General features: G+C 30.9%; 1 protein-coding gene across 1 annotated transcript in view; it reads left to right on the forward strand.

The window, feature by feature from the left end:
* LOC145753507 (uncharacterized) overlaps positions 1–23,276 on the forward strand; it is a 71,129-nt gene that overhangs the window by 10,139 nt on the left and 37,714 nt on the right. Inside the window, exons 16-47 of the mRNA XM_082569910.1 lie at positions 177–271; positions 753–884; positions 1,444–1,573; positions 2,164–2,361; positions 2,787–2,947; positions 3,508–3,583; positions 3,778–3,848; positions 4,534–4,669; positions 5,194–5,317; positions 5,716–5,820; positions 6,300–6,404; positions 6,492–6,603; positions 7,102–7,222; positions 7,351–7,489; positions 7,868–7,941; positions 8,561–8,764; positions 9,564–9,698; positions 10,487–10,653; positions 11,733–11,899; positions 12,040–12,186; positions 12,799–12,932; positions 13,165–13,360; positions 13,642–13,721; positions 14,167–14,303; positions 15,864–16,020; positions 17,073–17,187; positions 18,040–18,187; positions 18,748–18,808; positions 19,841–20,029; positions 20,663–20,851; positions 21,462–21,665; positions 22,360–22,530. Of these exons, the coding sequence (XP_082426036.1) occupies positions 177–271; positions 753–884; positions 1,444–1,573; positions 2,164–2,361; positions 2,787–2,947; positions 3,508–3,583; positions 3,778–3,848; positions 4,534–4,669; positions 5,194–5,317; positions 5,716–5,820; positions 6,300–6,404; positions 6,492–6,603; positions 7,102–7,222; positions 7,351–7,489; positions 7,868–7,941; positions 8,561–8,764; positions 9,564–9,698; positions 10,487–10,653; positions 11,733–11,899; positions 12,040–12,186; positions 12,799–12,932; positions 13,165–13,360; positions 13,642–13,721; positions 14,167–14,303; positions 15,864–16,020; positions 17,073–17,187; positions 18,040–18,187; positions 18,748–18,808; positions 19,841–20,029; positions 20,663–20,851; positions 21,462–21,665; positions 22,360–22,530 (4,380 nt within the window). The remainder of the gene's footprint in view (positions 1–176; positions 272–752; positions 885–1,443; positions 1,574–2,163; positions 2,362–2,786; positions 2,948–3,507; positions 3,584–3,777; positions 3,849–4,533; positions 4,670–5,193; positions 5,318–5,715; positions 5,821–6,299; positions 6,405–6,491; positions 6,604–7,101; positions 7,223–7,350; positions 7,490–7,867; positions 7,942–8,560; positions 8,765–9,563; positions 9,699–10,486; positions 10,654–11,732; positions 11,900–12,039; positions 12,187–12,798; positions 12,933–13,164; positions 13,361–13,641; positions 13,722–14,166; positions 14,304–15,863; positions 16,021–17,072; positions 17,188–18,039; positions 18,188–18,747; positions 18,809–19,840; positions 20,030–20,662; positions 20,852–21,461; positions 21,666–22,359; positions 22,531–23,276) is intronic.

Genomic DNA, 23,276 nt, shown 5'->3' on the forward strand with positions numbered 1-23,276 from the left:
CTACACCATGCTGCCGGTGTTCAGTTATTAGACAATTGTAAACAATAACATTAAAAACTGACAAAATCAACTGAAGACTGGGTTGGGGTAACAAATGCTACTCTGTGTTTAAGTCACTTAGCTTATTCATAGAAAAGTAATACTAAACCTTTAACTTTATAAAAACTTTATTTTAGCTTGTGCTGGAGTGAAACCGAATACACCAGGACTTAAAAGTCATCTTTTTGTTTGGGATGCAACTAGAAGTAGGATAATGCATGTGAATAGCAAGGTTTGTAATTTAAAACACAGGAAAGACATGATAGCTTGGGTTTTGTCTAATGGTAGCTCTGTTATAGAGTCCTAAAGTAGGGCCTAATTCATGCATAACTTATTAATGTTTACCAATATTTTTTGTTAGAATGTTACTGGATTAACAATGCAATTATTTCTTGATGTGGGAAGGTTGACTTCATGACCTAAACATAGAGTAACATTTATTACCTTGACCCAGTCTTGAGTTAAATTTAGCAGTTTGGGATAATATTGATAATAATTTTTAAATAATTAATTAATTGATTGGTTTTTGGGCCAAAAACTTTATACCATGAAAGCATTGGGAATCAAACCCATGACCTTACATATCAAAATATATTATTATAACCATCACACCAAGCTGCCGGTGCAATTAAAAAGTTAAAAGGCAACTTGAGACTAGGCTAGCACGGCAAAATCTATCTAAAAAATTACTGCATGTTAAAAATATGTAACAGAAATGTATTGAGGCCTCAGAAGTTGATATAGATGCTTCAGTTACTCTTCAAACTTGTGATGGGAATAAAATAACTCAACGTTGGAAACCAAATGGTGATAGAATGTACCTGGATTACTCCAAATTTAACTCGGTAAGCTAAAAACCCTATAAATAGCAAAAACAAATACTTTAATAATTTTTTTCACTCTGGTTTACAGTCCCTGGCAATATGGTGTTGTGGTTAAAATACTTTGCTTTACTACATAAGGTCGTGGGTTCGATCCCTACTATTTTTATGCCGTACAACTTTTTTTTTGTATTTATTTATCCTCAATGTGGTCAACATGGGGCCTAAACATGGAGTAACATCAGTTACTCGACTCAGTCTCGAGTTGTCTTTGGCAGTTTGGGATATTATAGATTATAATTGTCCGATAATTTAGCTGCTGATTAGGTGCTGGCTCAGCAGAATTTATATCGTTTATAACATTTTACTTAAGAGTACAGTATAAAAGCAGTAGGGATTAAACCCAGGACTTCATGTAGTAAAGTCAAGTGTTCTAACCACCACACAAGTTTCTGATAAACATTATTTTTATATTTACAGACATTAAATTAGCTAAATTAAAACTTTATGTCTTTAAAAAATATCTACTTTAACATTTATTAGGTTTAATTTAAACATTTAATAAAAAGCACTTTTGTTTTAGGAATTACATCTGGATGTATCATTAAACCAAAGAGAAATAATTGTCACAAGTTCAGACACAAGTGCTTGGACTGTTACTTCTTCTGCTGGACATTATTCAGATTTGGCCAAACTAAGAAAACTACCTGAAGGTAAAATTTTAAAATATTTTAAAAATTTTGTTATATTTTTAAATTCTATTGAAATTTTGGCTAGTACTTTTTAGACTTTACTACTTAAGGTTCTTAGTTTGAACTCCACCTTCTGCATGCTAAAAAACCTTTGCGTAAGGTGTTATATAATTATTTGACAGGTTGATTTTTGGCAATAATAAGCTCTAATTAATCAAACTGTCATAGTCAACCCAGGACTGGGCCAAGGTAGCAAATGTTACTTTATGTTTGGGTCAAAAGTCAACCTTTTCGCAATGAAGATAAATAAATACTGGTGTAGTGGTCAGAACACCTCTTAAACTACATGAGGTCATGGGTTTGATCCCCAGTGATTTCATGCTGTAGCGCCCTTGAATAAATTGCTATAAACGGTATAAACTCCTGCTGAGCCAGCACTTAGTCAGCAGCATAATTATCGGGCAATTATAATCTATAATATCCCAAACTGCCACAGGCAACTCTACACTGGGTCAGGGTACCTGTTACTCTATGTTTAAGCTTTACACAGTACTTTTTCACATTAAGAATAAAAATATACACAAAAAAATTAAAAATCATATTTACTTTAGATGACTCTTTCCAACTGTACAACCTAGAGACCGGTAAATGCTTGGGTGTAAACAATACATTAAAATATGTTGACCTTCCTACTAGTTCAACTTATAGACCCAAAGCAGAGTTAACTTTATTAGAATGCAAGTATTCACCAAGCCAAAGATGGCTCAAATTAATGGGAACTTTAAATATTTTCATGCATTTGCAATCATGTAAGTCTGAATTTTCATTTTAATTTTTTTTAATTTTTTTCAATACAGTTTCGATAAAATAAATATAGGAAATCTTATATAAGGCAGTTTATTTAACCTTAACTGGCTTTAAGAAGATAGAGTACCATTTGTTACCCCAACATATTTATGAGATAGTTTATAACACCTTGCATAATGGAGCTACAGCATGAAAGCAGTAAGGATCGAACTATAGACTTTTTGTTTATACCACTAGTTGCTTGCTGGCTCAACAGTTGGGATTTTATTTGTCATAATATGGTCACAACTCACAAATAATATTTGCACATGATAATTAGCCTGTGCACCACAAATGGCAGTTTTATTTTTATTGCAGGGATATAAATTGGACATACATATACATCACTTAATTAGCTCTATTTTATATACAAATTATGTTTTTTTAGCTTATTGTATGGTTCAAAACGCCAGTAAATCTGGATCTGTTGTTACGTTAAAACCTTGTAATACTGGAGTTAAACAACAGGAATGGAAATGTAATAAAGATTTAACTCTCTCTGTTAAGTCATCAAGCATGTGGTTGGGTGTGAATGAAAATTATGCAATTGTAAGTAATTAAAAAGAAGATATTTAAAAATTTTTTTTTTTTTTTTTAATTTTTTTATTTATTCTTAAACATTTGTTACACTGACTCTGTCTTGAGATGCTTATGTTCGATTATATTTACACATTTATTTGAGTAGTTAATTTTTGGCTTGATTGGAGCTAGTATTGTTTATAGCACCTTACTTATGGATGCTTTGACATGAAAGCACGAGGAATTAAACCCAGGCCATCATGATGTAGTTAAATACTAAATTTTTACTACTTTGTTATGCTGGCATTAGTTAATCAATTTTTAATTGTAAAAAAAAAACTTTATTTTTTTTAAAAGAATTTATTTATCCTCGATGTGAAAAAAAAAGTAATATTGAATATAATTGCCTAATAATTAAGCTGCTGATTAAGTGCTGGGTTAACAGGAGTTTATACTGTTTATAACAACTTACTCAAGGGCACTACAGCATGGGACCAGTGGAGATTGAACCCAGGACCTCATATAGTAAAATCAAGTGTTCTAACCACCACACAAGCTGCCGGTTTTATTTTATTATTATTTAAATTTAGATAACAAGCGAAAGTTCTTCTGCTTCCAAATGGATTATTTGGAAATCGAAGAACCGAACAGTTTGTGATTTACAAAGTAATAATTCAGTTTACTTAAATTTAAATAAAAATGCTTTATTTATATTATCTATACATATACTTTGAGTTATGTATTAAATATACATGATATACATTGACCCAATTTTGGTTTGCCCACAATTTAACTACTGTTAATTTTTTGGTTTGCCAAGTTTTTTATACACATATTGTTTTTATTATTTAATTATTTAGGTCCTAGAGGAAATGTTGCATCTGGAGCTAAATTTTCAATAAAAAATGCGTTTAATGAATTATGCTTAAAAGTAGGTTTTAAAATTAAAGGATTAAATTTTTTCTCTACACATTTTTTTAATATAAGTAATAAATCAGTAGCAAAGTATAGGTTACAATTATTTGAATTTTCTATGTGATCTTTTGGGTTCAATTCCCACTGCTTCTGTGTTTCTTTTGTTAAATTTACAATTGGCAGCATGGTGTAATGTTAAGAACACTTGGCTTTACTACATGGGATTCTGGGTTTAATTCTTACCGCTAATAATAATTAATAATATCAAAAACTGCCAAAGTCAACTTAAGGCTGGTTCAGGGTAACAAAGATTACTTTTTTTTTTTTGTATATATCTTTATTCTTGATGTGGGAAAGTCGAATGTGCGACTTAAACATAGAGTACATCAGTAACTCCGACCCAGTCTCAAGTTGCTTGTGGCAGTTTGGAATTTTATAGATTATAATTGCCCAATAATTATACTGCTGATTAAGTGTTGGCTCAGCAGAAGTTCGTACCATTCATAGCGCCTTACTCAAGGGCCCTACAGCATGAGCTTAGTGGGAATTGAACCTACGACCTCATGTGTGGTGTAGCAAGTGTTTTTACCACTACACCAAGCTGCAGGTAACTTTGTTTCTAACTTTGAGAATAAATGTATTAGTAATAATATAATCCCCCTAAACTGAACATAAAAACATTTATTTTAAACTTTTTTTAGACAGATAAAACTGGTAATGTGTTTACAAGTACTTGTAATCAACTTGGATACAGACAGAATGAGATATGGAGGTTTACAGAAAGTCCTACAATGATTATGCATTATGAGACAAGACGCTGTCTAAAAGCTCAAAGTGGTATTGATATATATTTTTTTACATTTAAATCCTGGAAAGGTCAACTTCAAGACTATACATAGAGTAACATTAGTTAACCCTAACCAGTCTCGAGTCGCATTTGGAAGTTTGGGATATTATATAGATTATAATTGCCGATAATTGTACTGCTGATTAAGTATTGGCTCAGCAGGAGGTTATACTGTTTATAGCGCAATACTCAAGGGCGCTACAGCATGAAAGTATTGGGGATTGAACCCAGGACCTCATGTACTAAAGCCAAGTAATTACACCATGCTGCCACATAAAAAAAATATTGTAAATAACTCAAACTAAAATACTTTCTATAATATTTGAAGTGTTTACTAACCCTTTTTAAGAACATTGGATTTTATTAAGGATATATTACTTAAAATATCTTAACTGCTAAACGCAACTAAAGACTGAGTCTGGGTAACAAATGTTACTCTACGGTAAAACTGTGAAGTCAGTTTTTTACACCTAGGATAAATAAACATAAAATTCAAGTAAATTTCTTGTTGTAGATAGAACAGATAGTTTTATACTGTCAGCAAGTTGTAATTTATTTGATCCACTACAGCATTGGACTTTGTATCCACGAGATGTTTATAATAGAAATGATCTCAATATTGATATTAAGTATTACAGGTATAATAATTTCTAAGTAAAAACATTGATAATATTATAAGAATAGATTTGAGGTCTTGGGTTTGATTCCTACTTCATTAATGCTCTAGCGTCTTTAAGTAAATCAATATGAACTACTGATAAGCCGACACTTTATCAGCAGCTTTATTATCATGTTATTATTATCAATAATATCTCAAACTGCCTAAGGCAACTTGAGACTGGGTCGGGGTAACTGATGTTACATTATGTTTAGGTTGTAAAGTCGACCTCTTCATAACAAAGATAAAGTTATATAAAAAAATGCCAAATTTAACTCCAGACATGGTCAGGGTAACAGTCGTTTCATTAGGTTGAATTTTAGTTTTTAATATTTATAATAAATTAGAAAAGATTTTCTTGTAATTTAATATTTTTAGTGTCCATCTACTTAAGAAGTTAGACTTAGTTATGAGTTTTGAAGGTAAATCTAGTGGAATAAAATTAAGAAGTCATGTCAGCGGCATGTGGTTCGCTTTTAACAAGTAACAACTAAAAATATTTTTTAAAATTATATTTAAATTTTTGTTGGTACTAAACAGACCCGCAGCATGGTATAGTAATTAGAACACATGGCTTCACTACATGAGGTCCTGGGTTTGATCCCCACTGATCTCCTGCTGTAACGCTCTTAAGTAAGGCGCTATAAATGGTATGAACTTTTGCGCCAAAACTTAATCAGCAGCTTAATTATGGGCAATATTAATTTATAATATTCCAAACTGCCAAAATCAACTTGAGACTAAATTGGGGTAACTAATGGCACTCTATGTTTAGACTATAAAATCGATCTTTCCACATTGAGAATCAATAAATATAAAAAAAGGTTTTAAAAAATTATTAAATTACCACTTTCTAAAATATACTTTTTTAATATCAGAATTTAAATTAAGCCAATTAATTTTGGAATTCACTGTTAAAAAATTAATTTTAAAATATTTGGAAAAAATATATTTTTGTTTAGATTTTCAATAAACACTGCATTAGAAACTACAACAAGTTGTGCTTATTCTAATCAAACCCACATCTTTTATAATGGGAAAATATCTACAACAAAAACTGGAAAAATGTAAAAAAAAAATAACTTTTAAAACTGTTGTTGCCCTAAAATTTAATTCAGTTAAAGATATTTTTATTTTTTTTTCAATATTTTTAGTTGTAATTATTGGACAAAATCACAGAAATTACAAAATCCAGAATTGAGAGAAAATTTTTGTGGAAATTATGACAATATTAAAAAACCTTGGTGTTTTGTAACTGTTAATGCTGTAAGTTAATTTATTTTTAACTAATTGTATTTATCCTTTTTTTATTTTTGGTACAGGTTGTGGGTTCAAGGTTGGTTCAATTCCCACTGCTTAACATTTTTTTATTTTTTGTCACAGGGTAAGGGTCTTAGGTTTGATTCCCAATGCATACTCTTATAATTTTTGGTACAGATTGTAGGTCGTAGGTTTGGTTCCCCATGCAAACCTTTTTTAAAATTTTTGGTACAGGTTGTAAGTCCTAGGTTCGATTCCCACTGCATATCTTTTTTAGTTTTTGGTTCAGGCGTTAGGTCTTAGGTTCGATTCCCACTGCATACTTTTTTAAAATTTTTGGTACAGGTTCTGTGTTTTTGTTTTCTTAATAAGCTTCACAAAATAGCAGTATTGATATTAAATGCAATGTTTTATTTATTGCAATTTTTTTAATTTTAAGTTGTTTATATATTGAAATAATGTAAAATAGAAGGAAAACTAACTTAATATTGTTTATACATACAGAGATATGAAAAAGAAGAATGTATTGTACCGCTATGCCCAACAGCAAAAGTAGTAATTAACAAGGATGGACATTGGGATGTTGTTAGTGGATCGGAGGAATTATTCTTTGTATGCCAAGCTGGTAAATAAAAAAATTATTAAAAAAATACAAACAATTTTTTTTATTTTTTTTGGAAGGGTGGAGGGGCATGTTTTTAGGGGGGGGGAAGTTTTTTAATATTTCAGGGGTAAAAATTTTTTTTTTTATAGAGCCTGAATGTTATAGAGATATTGGGGCAGATTATGTTGGGTCAACAAACGAGACGAGAGTGGGGTCTTGTGTTAATTGGGGTTCACATTTGGAAGATGGGTTAGAATCTGATCACAATTTCTGTAGAAATCTGGATAAGTAAGTTTTTTGTTGTCCAACAATTTTTGTTAATTCAACACTTTGTTGATCAACATTTTTGTTGTTCAACATTTGTTGACCAATATTTTTGTTGTTCAACATTTTTGTTGATTGGTATTTCTGTTGATCAATATTTTTGTTGATCAATATATTTGTTGTTCAACATTTTTGTTGATTGTTATTTTTGTTGATCAATATTTTTGTTGATTGTTTTTTTTGTTGATCAATATTTTTGTTGTTCAACATTTTCTCTGGATTAATCTTTTTTGTTGATCAACATAATTTTTTTCACCATTTTTGTTAATCAATTTTTTTTGTCGATCAACATATAAATATATTTTTATTGCATAAATTAAAAACCTAAACAATTAATTTTAGATCAGAGTTTGGGCCATGGTGTTATACTGATGTTGCAAGAGCTGAAAAACAAGAATGTGATATAAACAAATGTAGTAAGTTAACATTTTAACTCACAGTCTTTTATATTTAAATACAATTCAAAAAGTTGTTCATTTTTTTTCATCTAGTCAATAGCTTGATCTATGGTTGACATTTTTATTGTCATAATAGGGTTACAACTTGCAATTTATATTTTCTGCAATAATTTACTTGAACACCACAAATGGCAGTTTTATTTATATTGTAGGCATATAAATAGGCCAAACATGCATATATATATATAGATATATTGTCCACTTAGCACCATTATATATATATATTTTTGTTTTGTATATATCTTTATCTTCGACGTGGGAAAGTCAAATTCGCGACTTAAACATAGAGTAACATCAGTTACTTCGACCCAGTCTCGAGTTGCCTTCAGCAGTTTGGGATATTACAGAGACTATAATTGCCCGGTAATTGCGCTGCCGATTAAGTGCTTGCTTAGCAGAAGTTGATACTGTTTATAGCGCCTTACTCAAGGGCACTACCGTATGAGATCAGTGGGGATTGAACATACAACCTTATGTGTGGTGTAGCAAGTGTTCTTACCACTACACCATGCTGCCGGTGTATGGATGATTTACAGCAATGAAATGTGGTTTCTAATTTATCAATATTATACAACAGGCAAAACCTGCAGAAACATTCCCTTAAACTTACACCAATCTGAAACCATTCAACACCACTTCTCAGCAGCCTCGTTTGGGTTGGATGTTCTAAGTAAAGCAACAACACAATGCCACTACGGTTACTGGGTATTGAGAGATGAATATAGACATGAGATGTCCTGTGTTAATAGTGAATGGAGTCCACCGCCTGCGTCATGTAAACGTGAGTTTTTTTGTATATATCTTTATCCTCGATGTGGAAAAGTCGAATGCGCAACCTAAACACAGAGTAACATCTGTTACTTCGACCCAGTTTCAAGTTGTCTGTAGCAGTTTGGGATATTATAGATTATAATTGCCCGACAATTAAGCTGTTGATTAAGTGTTAGCTCAGCAGGAGTTCATACTGTTTATCGTGCCTTACTTAAGGGCGCTACAAAATAAGAGCAGTGGGGATCGAACTCAGGACCTCATGTAGTGTAGAAAATGTTCTGACCACTACACTATGCTGACGGTTATTTTTTTGTTTGGCACAAATTTAAAGATATAAATAAAATGATGTTTTAATATGATTTTATGTTCTTATAGTTATTTTTACTAAGCTGGTTCAATGCCAGCTTTTAGGCTACTTTTTTACCCAATTTGTTTGTTACTAAAATTTTGGCTGTGCACAACAAATAGCAGTTTTTTTTTTTTAATGGCTCATATATACGTATATTTTTTGTTTAAGACCCCTTTATATAGATGTACAAAAATGACTACGCAAACAATCGTAATTAAATATTTTTAACCTTTTAATTCCTTATCAAAAATTCTCTATTTTTGGTATTGTTTATAAATTTACTTCAAATTAAGGTTATTTTTACTTAAAGGCAATGGGAATCAAACTCCAAACCTAAAGCATAAGTGCCCAGCACCCTAAATTTATCAATAACCTTTGGTTTTGGATTGTTGTAATTGTAACGCATTTATAAAACAAAACTGGAAAAAAAAATCTTAAAATGAAATTTTACATTTTTTAGTTATAACTTGCCAAAAATTGCAAGTCACAATTCCTGGAACAATTTCTACTAGCACACCATCAGTAAATGTACATGGAGATACTGTAAGGTTCCTATGTGAAGGACAAAACCTAGCTGGACCATCTAAAGTTGCAAGTATGGCTAAAATAAGTTCAAGTTGTAATATTGATTTTTTTTTTTTTGTAATATTGATTTTTTTTTTTTTTTTTTTTGAAGATATCTTTATCCTCGATGTGAGAAAGTTGAATGCGTAAATTAAATATAGAGTAACATCAGTTACTCCAACCCAGTCTCGAGTTGCCTGTGGCAGTTTGGGATATTATAGATTATAATTGCCCGATAATTATTCTGCTGATTAAGTGCTGGCTCAGCAGAAGTTAATACCGTTTATAGCGCCTTACTTTTTGGGTTAGATTACATTTGGGTTAGATTACAGCATAAAATCAGTAGGGATTGAATCCACGACCTCATGTGTGATGTAGCAAGTGTTTCTACCACTACACCATACTTAAGGGCATGTTATTTATTATTCTAATAACTAAATTTTAAAAATCTAATTTTAATATGTTTATTGTATGTATTTTTATTTATTTAAAACGTGTTAAAAGCCCAGCATACAGTCGGCATTTAAATTGTCAAAATTTGGTCACATCTTAAATCTAGAATTTTTCATGATAATTAATCTGTTATGGTAGCGGACTCTACAAGCTAAAAAGTTTTGGGTTCGAGCCTTACCAATGTCACACTATTTGCCTCTTAAGACTGGCATTTACAAATAGCTCAAACACATACCATAAGCAAAGCCTTTGCTATTTAATATACAGAAACATAACACCTTAAAGTGTTACAGAAAAAAATAAAATAAAAAAATAAATTTTAAAAAAAATTTTTAGAAAAAATTTGCAAAAATATTTTATTTTCAGTAACTTACGAATGTAATGAGTTAGGAGAATGGGAAAAGCAAGATAACCAATTAGAACAATGTTTACCTGCATGTGTAGATGGGTGGAAAACTTTCAGAGCATTTTGTTATAAGGTTTTTCCCGAAAAGAAAAGTTTTAATGAAAGTCTGAATTCCTGTCAAGAACAAGTAAGAAATAAAAAAATTATTTTTGTAATTTTATATTACTGGTTTTTATTTTATATTATATACCTTTGTTTTATCTTTACTGTAAAATGGCTGACTTTACAGTTTAAAAATAGAGAAACAATTGGTACTCTGACTCAGTCTCAAGTTACCTTTAGCAGTTTAGGATATTATATAGAATTTAACTGCCTGATAATTAGGCTTCTAAATAAGTGCTGGCTTAGCAGGTGTTAACATCGATTATAGCGCCTTACTCAAGGGCGCTGCAGCATAAGAGCAGAGGGGATTGAATTCAAAACTTCGTGTAAGAAAGACAAGAGTTTTACCTACTACACACGCCATTCTATTTAAAAAACAAACATGAAACGATTTAAACCTAGGACTTCATGTTGTAAAGTTTGTTGCTCTAAAATACTTAGGCAATGCGCATTTCTGTAAGAAGTTTTAATACAGTTTCAACATCTTTTAAAAATAACAAAGACCTAGTTAAAGCAAGTTAACCGGCAGCGTGGTGTAGTGGTAAGAACTCTTGCTACACCACACATGAGGTCGTGGGTTCAATCCCCACTGATCTCATGCTGTAGCGCCCTTGAGTAAGGCGCTATAAACGGTATGAACTCCTGCTGAGCCAGCACTTAATCAGCAACATAATTACCGGGCAATTATAGTCTCTATAATATCCCAAACTGCCACAGGCAACTCGAGACTGGGTCGGAGTAACTTATGTTACTCTATGTTTAAGTCGCGCATTTGACTTTCCCACGTCGAGGATAAAGATATATACAAAAAAAAAAAAAAAAAGTTAGGTTTCTGATTTTTTGGCTGTGAAATGTAATGATGCCTATATTTCGGGGTATTTATAGACCGCATGTTTATACTAGTACCACATTTTAACAATATGCATTTTTTTTACCAGTGGTGTAGTGATTAGAACACTTGCCACACTACACAAGGTTGTGGGTTTGATCCTACTTGCTCTTATGCTGCGGTGCCATTAAGTATGACGCTATAAATGGTATAAACTCCTGTTGAGCCAGCACTTAATCAGCAGCATAATTATTAAGCAATTATTATCTTTACAGAATGCTACTTTAGCTGACTTGGATGACAAAGTTGAATTTGATTTCTTAAAAGATTTGGTGGTTACCACAGACAATGCAGTGCATGGTTCACAAACATTATACTGGGTTGGGGTTAAACACCATCCTAAAAAACCACCCTCTACTGACCCCATGTGGCGAGATTACAGGTTTTTAAAATTTTTATTAAAAAAATGTATTTAAAATTTAAAAAAAAATTATAATTTAATTTTATATTGTTATTTTGTGAAATATGTTTTTATTTTTTATGTTTAGGTTTTTAAATTTTAAATTTTTTTTACTTTTTTAGATCAGTAAATGCTTTAAATGACATGGAAGTAAGGGAAAAGAAGGGGGCGAACTATCTTCCATTCTTAAGAGTATATTTCTATGTAACACATTACATGTTTAACAGACACACCAAGGAATTTGACAACATAATAGCTTACAATGAAAGGTAAATTAACATTTTGTATTATAAAGTGTTATTTAATTTACATAAGATATTTTTTCCAGTTGTAAATTGTAAAAACAAGGATATTGTATGACGAAAGAGAAATTTATTTTTACTGTGAATAAATAAGGCCACAGCACCCTTGAGTAAGGTTAGAGCAGGTTTAAGTAAAGTCAGAGCAGCTTTGAGTGAAGGTAGAGCAGTCTTGAGTAGAGTCGAAGCAGCTTTGAGTCTGGTTAAAGCAGTCTTGAGTAAGGTTAAAGCAACTTTGAGTAAAGTCAAATCAGCTTTTAGTAATGTCAGGGCAGCTTCGGCAAAGTGTAAGCAGTATTGAGTAAAGTTAAAGCAACTTTAAGTCAGGTTAAAGCAACTTTGAGTCGGGTTAAAGCAGTTTTGAGTAAGGTTAAAGCAGTCTTGAGGAAGGTCAAAGCAGCTTTGAGTAAGGTAACAGCAGCTTTAAATAAAGATAGAACCGTCATGTTAAAGCAGAGTAAGAAATTAGTTTTCTATATATTATGTTTTAACAAATATGAAAACAATAAAATAGTGTTGGTATTAGGTTGTAAAGGTAACTAGTCCAAACATTATTTTTTTAAATTTTTTTTTTAATTTTAGATGTATGTACGCTGATAAGAAATACGAGTTTGTGGCATCCAGAGGTTGTAAGGACTATAAAGAAAGACAAATGTTCTGGATGTGGGCATCACCTTACCATCTCTATAACCTAGCTACAAAAAAGTGTTTAACCGGTAAAGTTAATTTAAAAAATAAATTAATTTTGTTTGTAAAAATATAAACTTAAATGTTTAAATTATTTGTCCATTTTTTTTAATATTTGATTTTTTTGTAACTTTTTTGTTGTAGTCGATTAAAATATAAAAACTTAAAAAATTCAAAAAAAAATTTAAAGTAAAAACTTATTATTAAAATGACTATAATTTATTTAAATCATTATAAATTTAAATAAAAAAAAAAATTTAGGATTTGCTGTCGACGGGGATTCAACCGATGACCTCAAGAACTCCGCAACAGTAACCACATGTGATATAAACAATCAGAACCAATATATAGGTTGTAGAAGGCATGGTTATGCCTCGTTAAAGTTATTGTTACATGAAAATAGTTATTTTGTGGATAATATTGAGGAGCCGTGGGACAAGGTTAGAATGGGAGGAAGGTAGGAATTTAAAATAAATTATTTTTTTTATAATTTTATGTTTTATGTATTTTTATATAGATTTTTAGTAAAAAAATTTTTTTTTTTAATATATATATTTTTAAATTAGTTTTGTTGATTTTATTTTCATAAATTTTTAGTGTTTTCATTTTTTTTTAATTTAAAAAAGGTTTGCATTGTCCTATTGTTCTGTCTGGTTTAGTAATTTAAAAATAACATTTTTTTTATAAAATAAAATAGTTTGCTTCAAAAAAAATTATTATATTTTTGTTGTTTTTTAGTCAATATAACAATGAATTTGCAAGATGGGTCTTAAACTACACAGATTATGATATTTGTCATCATTCAATAATAATAACAGGTTAAATACTGTTTTAATATATATATGTACTAAATTCTGTATTTAATATAAGATTAGTGTACATTATATTACAATTTATAAACTTTCTAAAAAAATGCAGTTTGTGGTGCATGGGTAATTTAAATTGGACAACTTTTTCACCATATGAGGTCCTGGGTTCAATTCCGACTGCTTTCATGTTGTAGTGCTCTTAAAAAAGGCACTATAAACGATATAAACCCCTGCTGAGCCAATGCTGAATTAGTGGGCAATATTATTCTATAATATTCCAAACTGCCTAAGGCAACTCAAGACTGGGTTGTAGTAACAGATGTTACTCTATGTTTAAGTCGCGCATTCGACCTTCCCACATAGAGGATAAATAAATATAAAAAAAATAAGTAAAAATGCAGCTTAGCAAAAGGTAAAAAATTTAAGCTAATATTTTTTATGTGTTGTTTTTTAGGAAATGTGTTTTTATTATTTGAGGGTAAAGTAGCTAGTGGGAATAGTTATAGTTATGTTGAAGCAGAAACTAAATGTCGAGAAAGGGGAGGTGAAGTAGCTTCAAAAGAACAAATAACTAACAAAATGAACACCGATGTAAGAGTAAAAACTTTTTTTTTTAATATTTTGATTACATTAATGTAAGAGTAAAAACTTTTTTTTTTTCGATGTAAGAGTAAAAACTTCTTTTTTTTTTCGATGTAAGAGTAAAAATTTTTTTTTTTAATATTTCGATTACATTAACAGTATTTTTTTAACAACTCTTCCGGCAGCATGGTGTAGTGGTAAGAACACTTGCTACACCACCATGAGGTCGTGAGTTTAATCCCCACTGATCTTATGCTGTAGTGCCCTTGAGTAAAGCGCTTTGAGTAAAGCGCAACGATGTGAACTCCTGCTGAGCCAGAACTAATCAGCAGCATAATTGTCAGGCAAATATAATCTATATAATATTCTAAACTGTCACAGGCATCTCGACACTGGGTAGGGGTAACAGTTGTTACTCTATATTTGGGTCCTTTTCACATCTGGGTAGGGGTAACAGTTGTTACTCTATGTTTGGGACCTTTTCACATCGAGGATAAAGATATATACAAAAAAAAATAGTTAAGGCACATATACCATTCAGTAAGTAAATATCTTTTCTTTTACAATTTTTTTTAGGGTCCACTATATATTACATATCAGGGTACGAAATAACATATAAAAAAACGATTCGCTAAAAATGAGGTCGCATTTTTAGAGTAATTATTAGGTTCAAGTCATAATCTTTGTTTTTTTGTAACACTTGACGCATTGCGTATTTTGCATGAAAAACGAGACATTTTTAATTCTTTAAATTGCGCAACAACTGAACGATCTCGGGAGCGAAATTTACGCATTGCCAAAACATGAAAAGTTATTGTTATTAAATGCCTTATAGTAACCTACATTTACGCAGGATTATGATGATGTAATTAAATTAGTGTGAAACCGGTGTAAAATAGATCGTAAAAATATACACGAGAGTTTTATCACTGCTTTAACCTTTTTTGGTTGACTCGCTATTTCTAATATATTTGTAAAAAACGATTCGCTAATTTTAAAAAACGATTCGCTTTTAGCGAATAGCGACTCGTTATTTCGTTCCCTGCATATATACAATTAGGCATGAATAAGTATTTAAAACACTTTGTTTTTTCTACATGCAGTCCTAAGTTTGATTCCCAAGTCTGCAGCAGCTTTTGCTTTAAATAGTACGAACTAAAAATCATTTTTTTGACTAATTTTTTTTTTTATATATATATCTTTATCCTCGATGTGGGAAAGTCGAATGCGTGACTTAAACATAGAGTAACATCAGTTACTCCGACCTAGTCTCAAAATGCCTGTGGCAGTTTGGGATATAATAGATTATAATTGCCCGATATTTATACTGCTGATTAAGTGCTGGCTCAGCAGAAATTTATATTGTTTATAGCGTCTTACTCAAGGGCGCTACAGCATGAAATCAGTGGGGATTAAACCCACGACCCCATGTGTGGTGTAGCAAGTGTTGTACCACTACACCACGCAATTACTTGGCAATTGTCATTATTAGTAAAGCAACTTTTCCTCCTTAAGGATAAATGTATACGAAAAATCTCTAAATACAACAAAATGTGTTTATTTTTTTAGGATATTAACTCATGTGCATGTGCCTGGGCAGCAGATGCCCAAGCCTACTCAGTTATGAAATATGTGGATAGTTTATGTGATTCAAGTGCTCCCAGTGGTGGTGTTAAAGTCTGTACCCCCACTACTCCAGGAAAAGCTGATGTGTGGTGTTATAAAGGTAGAACGAGTTTTTGTCATTTTTAAGACTTTGTTATATTTCTTTGATACCTGATTTAGATAACTGATGTTGGTTTTATATAGATTTTTTTAATAACAAATTAATGTTGAACAACTAATTATAGTTTAACTAGAAATTAATGTTTAACAACGACTAAATGTTAAGCAACAACTAAAGTTGATCAACAAATGAATGTAAACTTAGCTTGATTTCAAACAACAAATGAATGTTGATCAACAAATAAAAGTTAAATTGAGTACTTATGTTAAACAACAAATAAATGTTGAACAACAAATAAATGTTGAAATAGGGATTTATGTTAAACAACAAATGAATATTATTCTAAGCACTAATGTTGCTCAAGAAATAAATGTCCATTAAAAAGTAGTGTTGAATAATAAATAATTGTTAAGCTAAAGAATAATGTTATAAAACACATGAATGTTGAACAACAAATGAATGTTGATCAACAAAAAATTGTTAAACTAAGAATTACTGTTGAACAACAAATAATTGTTAAACTAGTGGTTATTACTAAACAACAAATAAATGTTAAACAACAAATTAATGTTAAACAAAAAATGTTTGTTGTACAACAGATTAAATATTAAACTAAGGAATAATGTTGAACAACAAATAAATGTTGATCAACAAATAAATGTTAAACTAAAGAATAATGTTTTACAACAAATAAATGTTAAACAACAAATTAATGTTAAACAAAAAATGTATGTTGTACAACAAATGAATATTAAACTAGGGAATAATGTTGAACAACAAATAAATGTTGATCAACAAATAAATGTTAAACTAAAGAATAATGTTTTACAACAAATTAATGTTAAACAAAAAATGAATGTTGTACAACGAATAAATATTAAACTAGGGAATAATGTTGAACAACAAATAAATGTTGATCAACAAATAAATGTTATACTAGGAATTAATGTGAAAAAAAAACAAATTTATGTCAAATAAAAAATAATGTTGAACAGCAAATTTATGTTAACCAACGAATAAATGTTATCATCGAATATTTATGTTGTTATTAGGTACAGAGAGGTCAGCAATTGAAGTCCCATGGGCAGCTGCATTGTGGTTAGATTCAACTGCAAGGGAGGGCGTACAAGAAAAAGATTCTGTGGAATTATCCAAATATATTTGCATGTAAGTTCAATGTTTAACTTTTTCGTATTTACTTATTCTTGATGTGGAAACACTAACTTTACAGCTCATAGAGTAACATTTGCTCATAGAGTAACATAAGGGTTTTTTGACAAAAAACAGTAGGAATCATATCTAAGACCTTATGTAGTAAAGATAATAGTTTTCACCACTACACCAGGGAACGAAATAACGGGTCGCTATTCGCTAAAAGCGAATCGTTTATTAAAATTAGCGAATTGTTTTTAAGAAAATATATTAGAAAAAGCGAATCAACCAAAAAAGGTTCAGGCAGTGATAAAACTCTTGTGTATATTTTTACGATCTATTTTACACCGGTTTCACACTAATTTAATTACATCATCATAATCCTGCGTAAATGTAGGTTACTATAGGGCATTTAATAACAATAACTTTCCATGTTTTGGCAATGCGTAAATTTCGCTCCCGAGATCGTTCAGTTATTGCGGAGCTTTTTAAAAGCATACCACAACCTTAAAAGAATCAAAAATGTTTCGTTTTTGTGCGAAAAATTGTTAACGATTGTTTAACAATACGTTACATTTTAAAAATGCCACGCAATGCGTCAAGTGTTACAAAAAAACGAAGATTATCACTAGGACCTAATAATTACTCTAAAAATGCGACCTCATTTTTAGCAAATCGTTTTTTAAACGTTAATTCGTACCCTGTACACCATGAAGTTTGATTCACTATTATAGTTGTACTAGTCAATACCATCGCGATTTTAATTGTCAAAACAGACTTAACTCTTAACTAATATTTGCCTGTTATAATTTACCCGCACACCACAAATGGAACTTATATCTAATTATTTATCTATTCTAAATAAAGGAGAGAATCGCGATGGCATTGTCCTGATCCCCCAGATATTCACCGGGCTTTATTGAGAGAAAATATTCTTACAAGTTACTCTTATGCTGGGAATGTAATGTATAAATGTGAGGAGGGGTACTGGTTTGATAGAGGAAAATTTACTGAGGTTTTTGTTCTATTTTTTAAACTTTTACAGTAAAAAATGTAATCTGGGATGATGTTTTTTATGAATTCAATTTATTCTATTTTTGGTTTTTTATTTATCCTTGATGTGAAGAGGTTGACTTTACGGCCTGAACATAGAGTAACAATTATTACCCCAACCCATTCTTAAACTGACTTTGGCAGTTTTAAATAATGTAGATTATGATTGCTTGATAATTTAATGGTTTTATTCTCGGCAGAAATTCTCGAGTTGCCTGTGGCAGTTTGGGATATTATAGATTATAATTGCCCGATAATTATACTGCTATTTAAGTACTGGCTCAGCAGAAGTTTATACCGTTTATAGCGCCTTACTCAAGGGCGCTACAGCAGGAGGTCAGTGGGGATTGAACCCACGGCCCCATGTATGGAGTAGCATGTGTTTTTACCACTACGCCACGCTGCCGGCAAATGTTGTAAAGCCAAGTGTTCTTATCACTATACTATGCTACCACGTATTAAAATGACTTTATATTTTTAATTTTATTAAACATATTTTTCGATTTTTTTTTTTATTCCAAGGTGTTAGTTTGTACTTCAAAATTAACCTGGGACCCTGACCCACATTCACTAATGTGTAAAGGTAATTTAATATTTCTAATTGCTTTTAAGTAAAAAACAATTTTCAATTTGATTCAATAAATATATGTTGTCCTGTTTTGTTTTAGAATATTATTAACTTGATAGATAATATGTAGATATTTTTAAGCTATTGACTGACTTTTATGCATAAATAAGACAATATTGAAATAAATTAATGGCACAAAAATTAGTATTAACACCTTTTGGTTTGGAGAGTGGCATTTTGTGTGCACTAGGCCAATGTTATTTTATTTTGTAATCTACTTAATAATATGTCATATGTAGTTTATTTGTATAAAGCATTAGTTGATAACACCTAATTGATCATTAAATTTGTTAATGTATGGTTGCTTTAACTCTGTGTGTGATAAATAATCTTTACAAATATATAAGTAGATTGCATGCATTTCAAGCTTTATTTTTACTGTTGTGATATGGCCACAGAAAATATTTAGCCATGGTAATTTGGCGGTTTATTTTTATTTTAAAGGCTATAAATTATACATACATATACATATCAATGTCTTTAAAGCTCCATTATATCTACGCCAATCTATAACCTATCTTTTGGTCAAGATTTTAATTGTCATAAATATGATCACAACTCTCAACTAATGTTTGTTCGTGATAGTTTACTCGTGCACCACAAACGGCAGTTGTTATTTTGCAGGCTTATTAATTAAATATATATATAAACTTATAGCCTGCAGTGAGGTGTAAGGGTTAGGATTCTTGGCTTCACCACATAAATTCCTGGGTTTGATCTCCACTGTGAGCTGCAGTGCCCTTAAGTAAGACGCTATAAATGATACGAACTTCTGCTGAAGCCTTTAATCTGCTATTTTAAAGGCAATTTTAATGTATAATATCCTAAACTGCCATAGGCAACTCGAGACTGGGTTTGAGTAACGGATGTTACTCTATGTTTAGGTTGTAAAACTTCTTACATTGAAGACAAAACAATATGTTTGTGTATACCTACAAACAAAGCCTACTACGCACAATTAAATTTAGATTACTAATATTTTTACAGTGTTGGATTGCCCAATTCCGACTGATATAGTAAATGCAAATGTGAGTTACACTTCACTTAACTTCAGAGAGAGAGCCACGTACAGATGTCATCATGGATTTTGGTTCGGCAAAGACTTATTCACGAGAGACGTAACTTGCTGGATTCATGCAATGTGGTTCCCGTCTGCTGATAATATAAAATGCTCACGTAAGGTTTTAATGTTAATTGAAACTAAAATTTTTATATTTTTAATAGGATATTGTTAAACCAAAAATTTTTTTTTTAATAAGTTTTTTTATTAACTAGTAGATAGCCCACGAATGATTGTTATTTTAATTGACTTTTGGACAACTCCCAGCTATTCATTGCTTGCCATTATTTACTCGCGCACCACAAACAACCGTTTTTTTTAAATAGGTTTATTAATAAAATTGGAAGGTCTAATTAGAATTTACTTTTACAACCCCAACCCAGTCTTAAGTTTCCTTTCACAGTTTTGAATATTTGAATATTATTGACCTTTTTTATATATATCTTGATTCTCGATAAGGAGAGATCAACTTCACTGCCTAAACATAAAGTACCATCAGTTACTCCAACCCAGTCTCAAGTTACTTTTAGCTGTTTGAGATATTATAAATTTATAATTGCCTGATAAATATATGCTCCTGATTAAGTGCTGGCTCAGCAGGAGTTCACACAGTTTATAGCGCCTTACTTAAGGGCGCTACAGAATAAGGGCAGTGGGGAATGAACCCACGACCTCATATGGTGTAGCAAGTGTTCTTTAACCCCTATTTAGAAAAGTCATTAAAATTAACCAATTTTTTTTCTATTTAGCTGTAGTATGTGATCCACCGTTTAAAATTGAGTATGCCTATGTAGATACATACACATATTCATATCCTTATAATGCAACATACATATGTGAGGAAGGTTATTGGTTTGCTCCTAATGAAACTGGTAGGCAAGTAACTTGTACTGCTGATGGTGTCTGGAGACCTGATCCTTACTATATGAAGTGCTGGGGTAATATTATTAATATTAATGGTTGTTTTTGTATGTTTGTATTTGTTTATCTTTTAAAAAGGTTGACTTGTTGCCTAAACTTAAAGTAATATACTTGTTTTTAAATCTGTATTCTCGATGTGGGAAGGTCGACTTAACAACTTAAACAAAGAGTAACATTTTTTTTTATATATTTTATCCTCGATGTGGGAAAGTCGACTTAACAACTTAAACAAAGAGTAACATTTTTTTTTATATATCTTTATCCTCTATGTGAGAAAGTTGACTTTACAACTTAAACATAGAGTAACAGCTGTTACCTCGACCCAGTCTCGAGTTGCTTTTGTCAGTTGAGGATGATATAGATTAAAATTGCCCAATAATCAAGTTGCTGATTAAGTGTTGGCTCAGCAGGATTTTACATTATTTTTGCACTCTATTTAAGGGTGCTACAGCATGAGAGCAGTGGGTATCAAACCCTAGACTTCATGTAATTATATGATTACAAGATAATTAACCTGCTTATTATAGGTATAGATGTAAAAGCATTGGAGATCACATTTAGAACCTTATATAGTACAGCTTCATTTGTTCAGTAACTATTTTCTTAATATTACCCCTTTTTTTTTAGAAATTGTATGCCTGCCACCGCCAGACCAACAACATGCAACGTGGACTCATCTTGACAAGAAAACAACTATAATGGGTTGTGAACCTGGCTTTGAATTTAAACCTAAAGAACCAGGTTCTCTGTCCAACAACTTGACTGAAGTTACTCTTGAGTGTAGAAATGATGGAAATTGGTTTCCAAATGCGCTGGATTATATATGTGTTGGTATGTAGATAATTAATTCAAGTATTTATTTTTGATTTTTAAAAATTTATATTTTCTTGATGTGGGAAGGCCAACTTTACAGCCTTAATATAAAAGTAACATTTGTTACCCTAAACCAGTCTTGAGTAAACTTTGCCAGTTTTGATTATTATTAACTTAAGCTTATAAGAAGGAATACAAATGTATTGATAGAATGCTAATACATTTGTAATCAAACCTAGAACCTTATGTAGTGATGCCCAGTGCCTTTAAATATCACTATAACTGTGTTAAATTAACTTTAGAAAAATATAAACATTGAATTTATTTATATACATACACTGAGATTTAATGGAATAATTGCTAAAAACAATTTAGTTTTAAGTTAAAATTATTAGTGGCAGTGTGCTATAGTGGTTAGAACACTTGACCGTACTACATGAGGTCCTGGGTTTAATCCCCACTGTTTTTATGCTGTAGCACTCTTGAGTAATGTGCTTTTAACGGTATGAACTTCTGCTGAGCCAACACATAATCAGAAGCTTAATTATCAGGCAGTTATAATCTATAATATCCCGAACTGCTAAAAGGCAATTCGAGATTGGGTCAGGGTAACAAATGTTACTGTATGGTAAGATTGTGAAGTTGACCTTTCCACATCAAGGATAAATTAATAAAAAATTAATACAAACTTATATTTGCCTTTATATTTTAGAGGTCAAATGCCCTATCCCAAGTGAAGTAAATATAACAGATAATGATATCAACCCACTTGTAAGCAAATATGAAAGTGGGAATCAAGTCACTTATAATTGTAATCCTGGTAGTTATCTGTTACCTGTATTCACTCCTTTCATTCTTACTGATGAGAGATGCTTCTGGGCAGGTAATTACTTGTTTATTTTATAACGTTTGAACTATGTTGTACACACAAGATTGATGTTGGAAAATTATACTACAAAACATAGGGTTGTGGATTCGATATCATTACTACTAAGTCTTAGTGTCTTTTAGTTATTTTGTTAGACAATATTTTTTTGCATTTATTTATTTTTGTTGTGGGAAGGTGGACTTTACGCCCTAAACATAGAGTAACATTTGTTAACTCAACCCAGTCTCAAGTTGCCTTTGGCAGTTTTGGATATTAAATGGATTATAATTGCCCGAAAATTTAACAAACGCTAATTGAATGTTCAGCAGGAGTCCAAGGTACGAATTAACGTTTAAAACAATTTCGATTCGCTAATCTTTGTTTTTTTTGTAACACTTGACGAGTTGCGTGGCATTTTTAAAATGTAACGTATTGTGAAACAATCGTTAAGAATATTTCGCACAAAAAACGAAACATTTTTGATCACTTTAAAGCTATGTTATATATTTAAAAAATTGCGCAACAACTAAACGAAATCGGGAGCGAAATTTATGCATTGCCAAAATATGGAAAGTTATTGTTATTAAATGCCCTATAGTAACCTACATTTACGCAGGATTATGATGATGTAATTAAATTAGTGTGAAACCGGTGTAAAATAGATTGTAAAAATATACAAATATACACGAAATTTTATTATTGCCTTAACCTTTTTTGGTTAATTCGCTATTTCTAATATATTTGTAAAAAACGATTCTCTA

The sequence above is a fragment of the Corella eumyota genome, chromosome 5, assembly GCF_963082875.1.
Source record: "Corella eumyota chromosome 5, kaCorEumy4.1, whole genome shotgun sequence".
Taxonomy (NCBI): Eukaryota; Metazoa; Chordata; class Ascidiacea; order Phlebobranchia; family Corellidae; genus Corella; species Corella eumyota.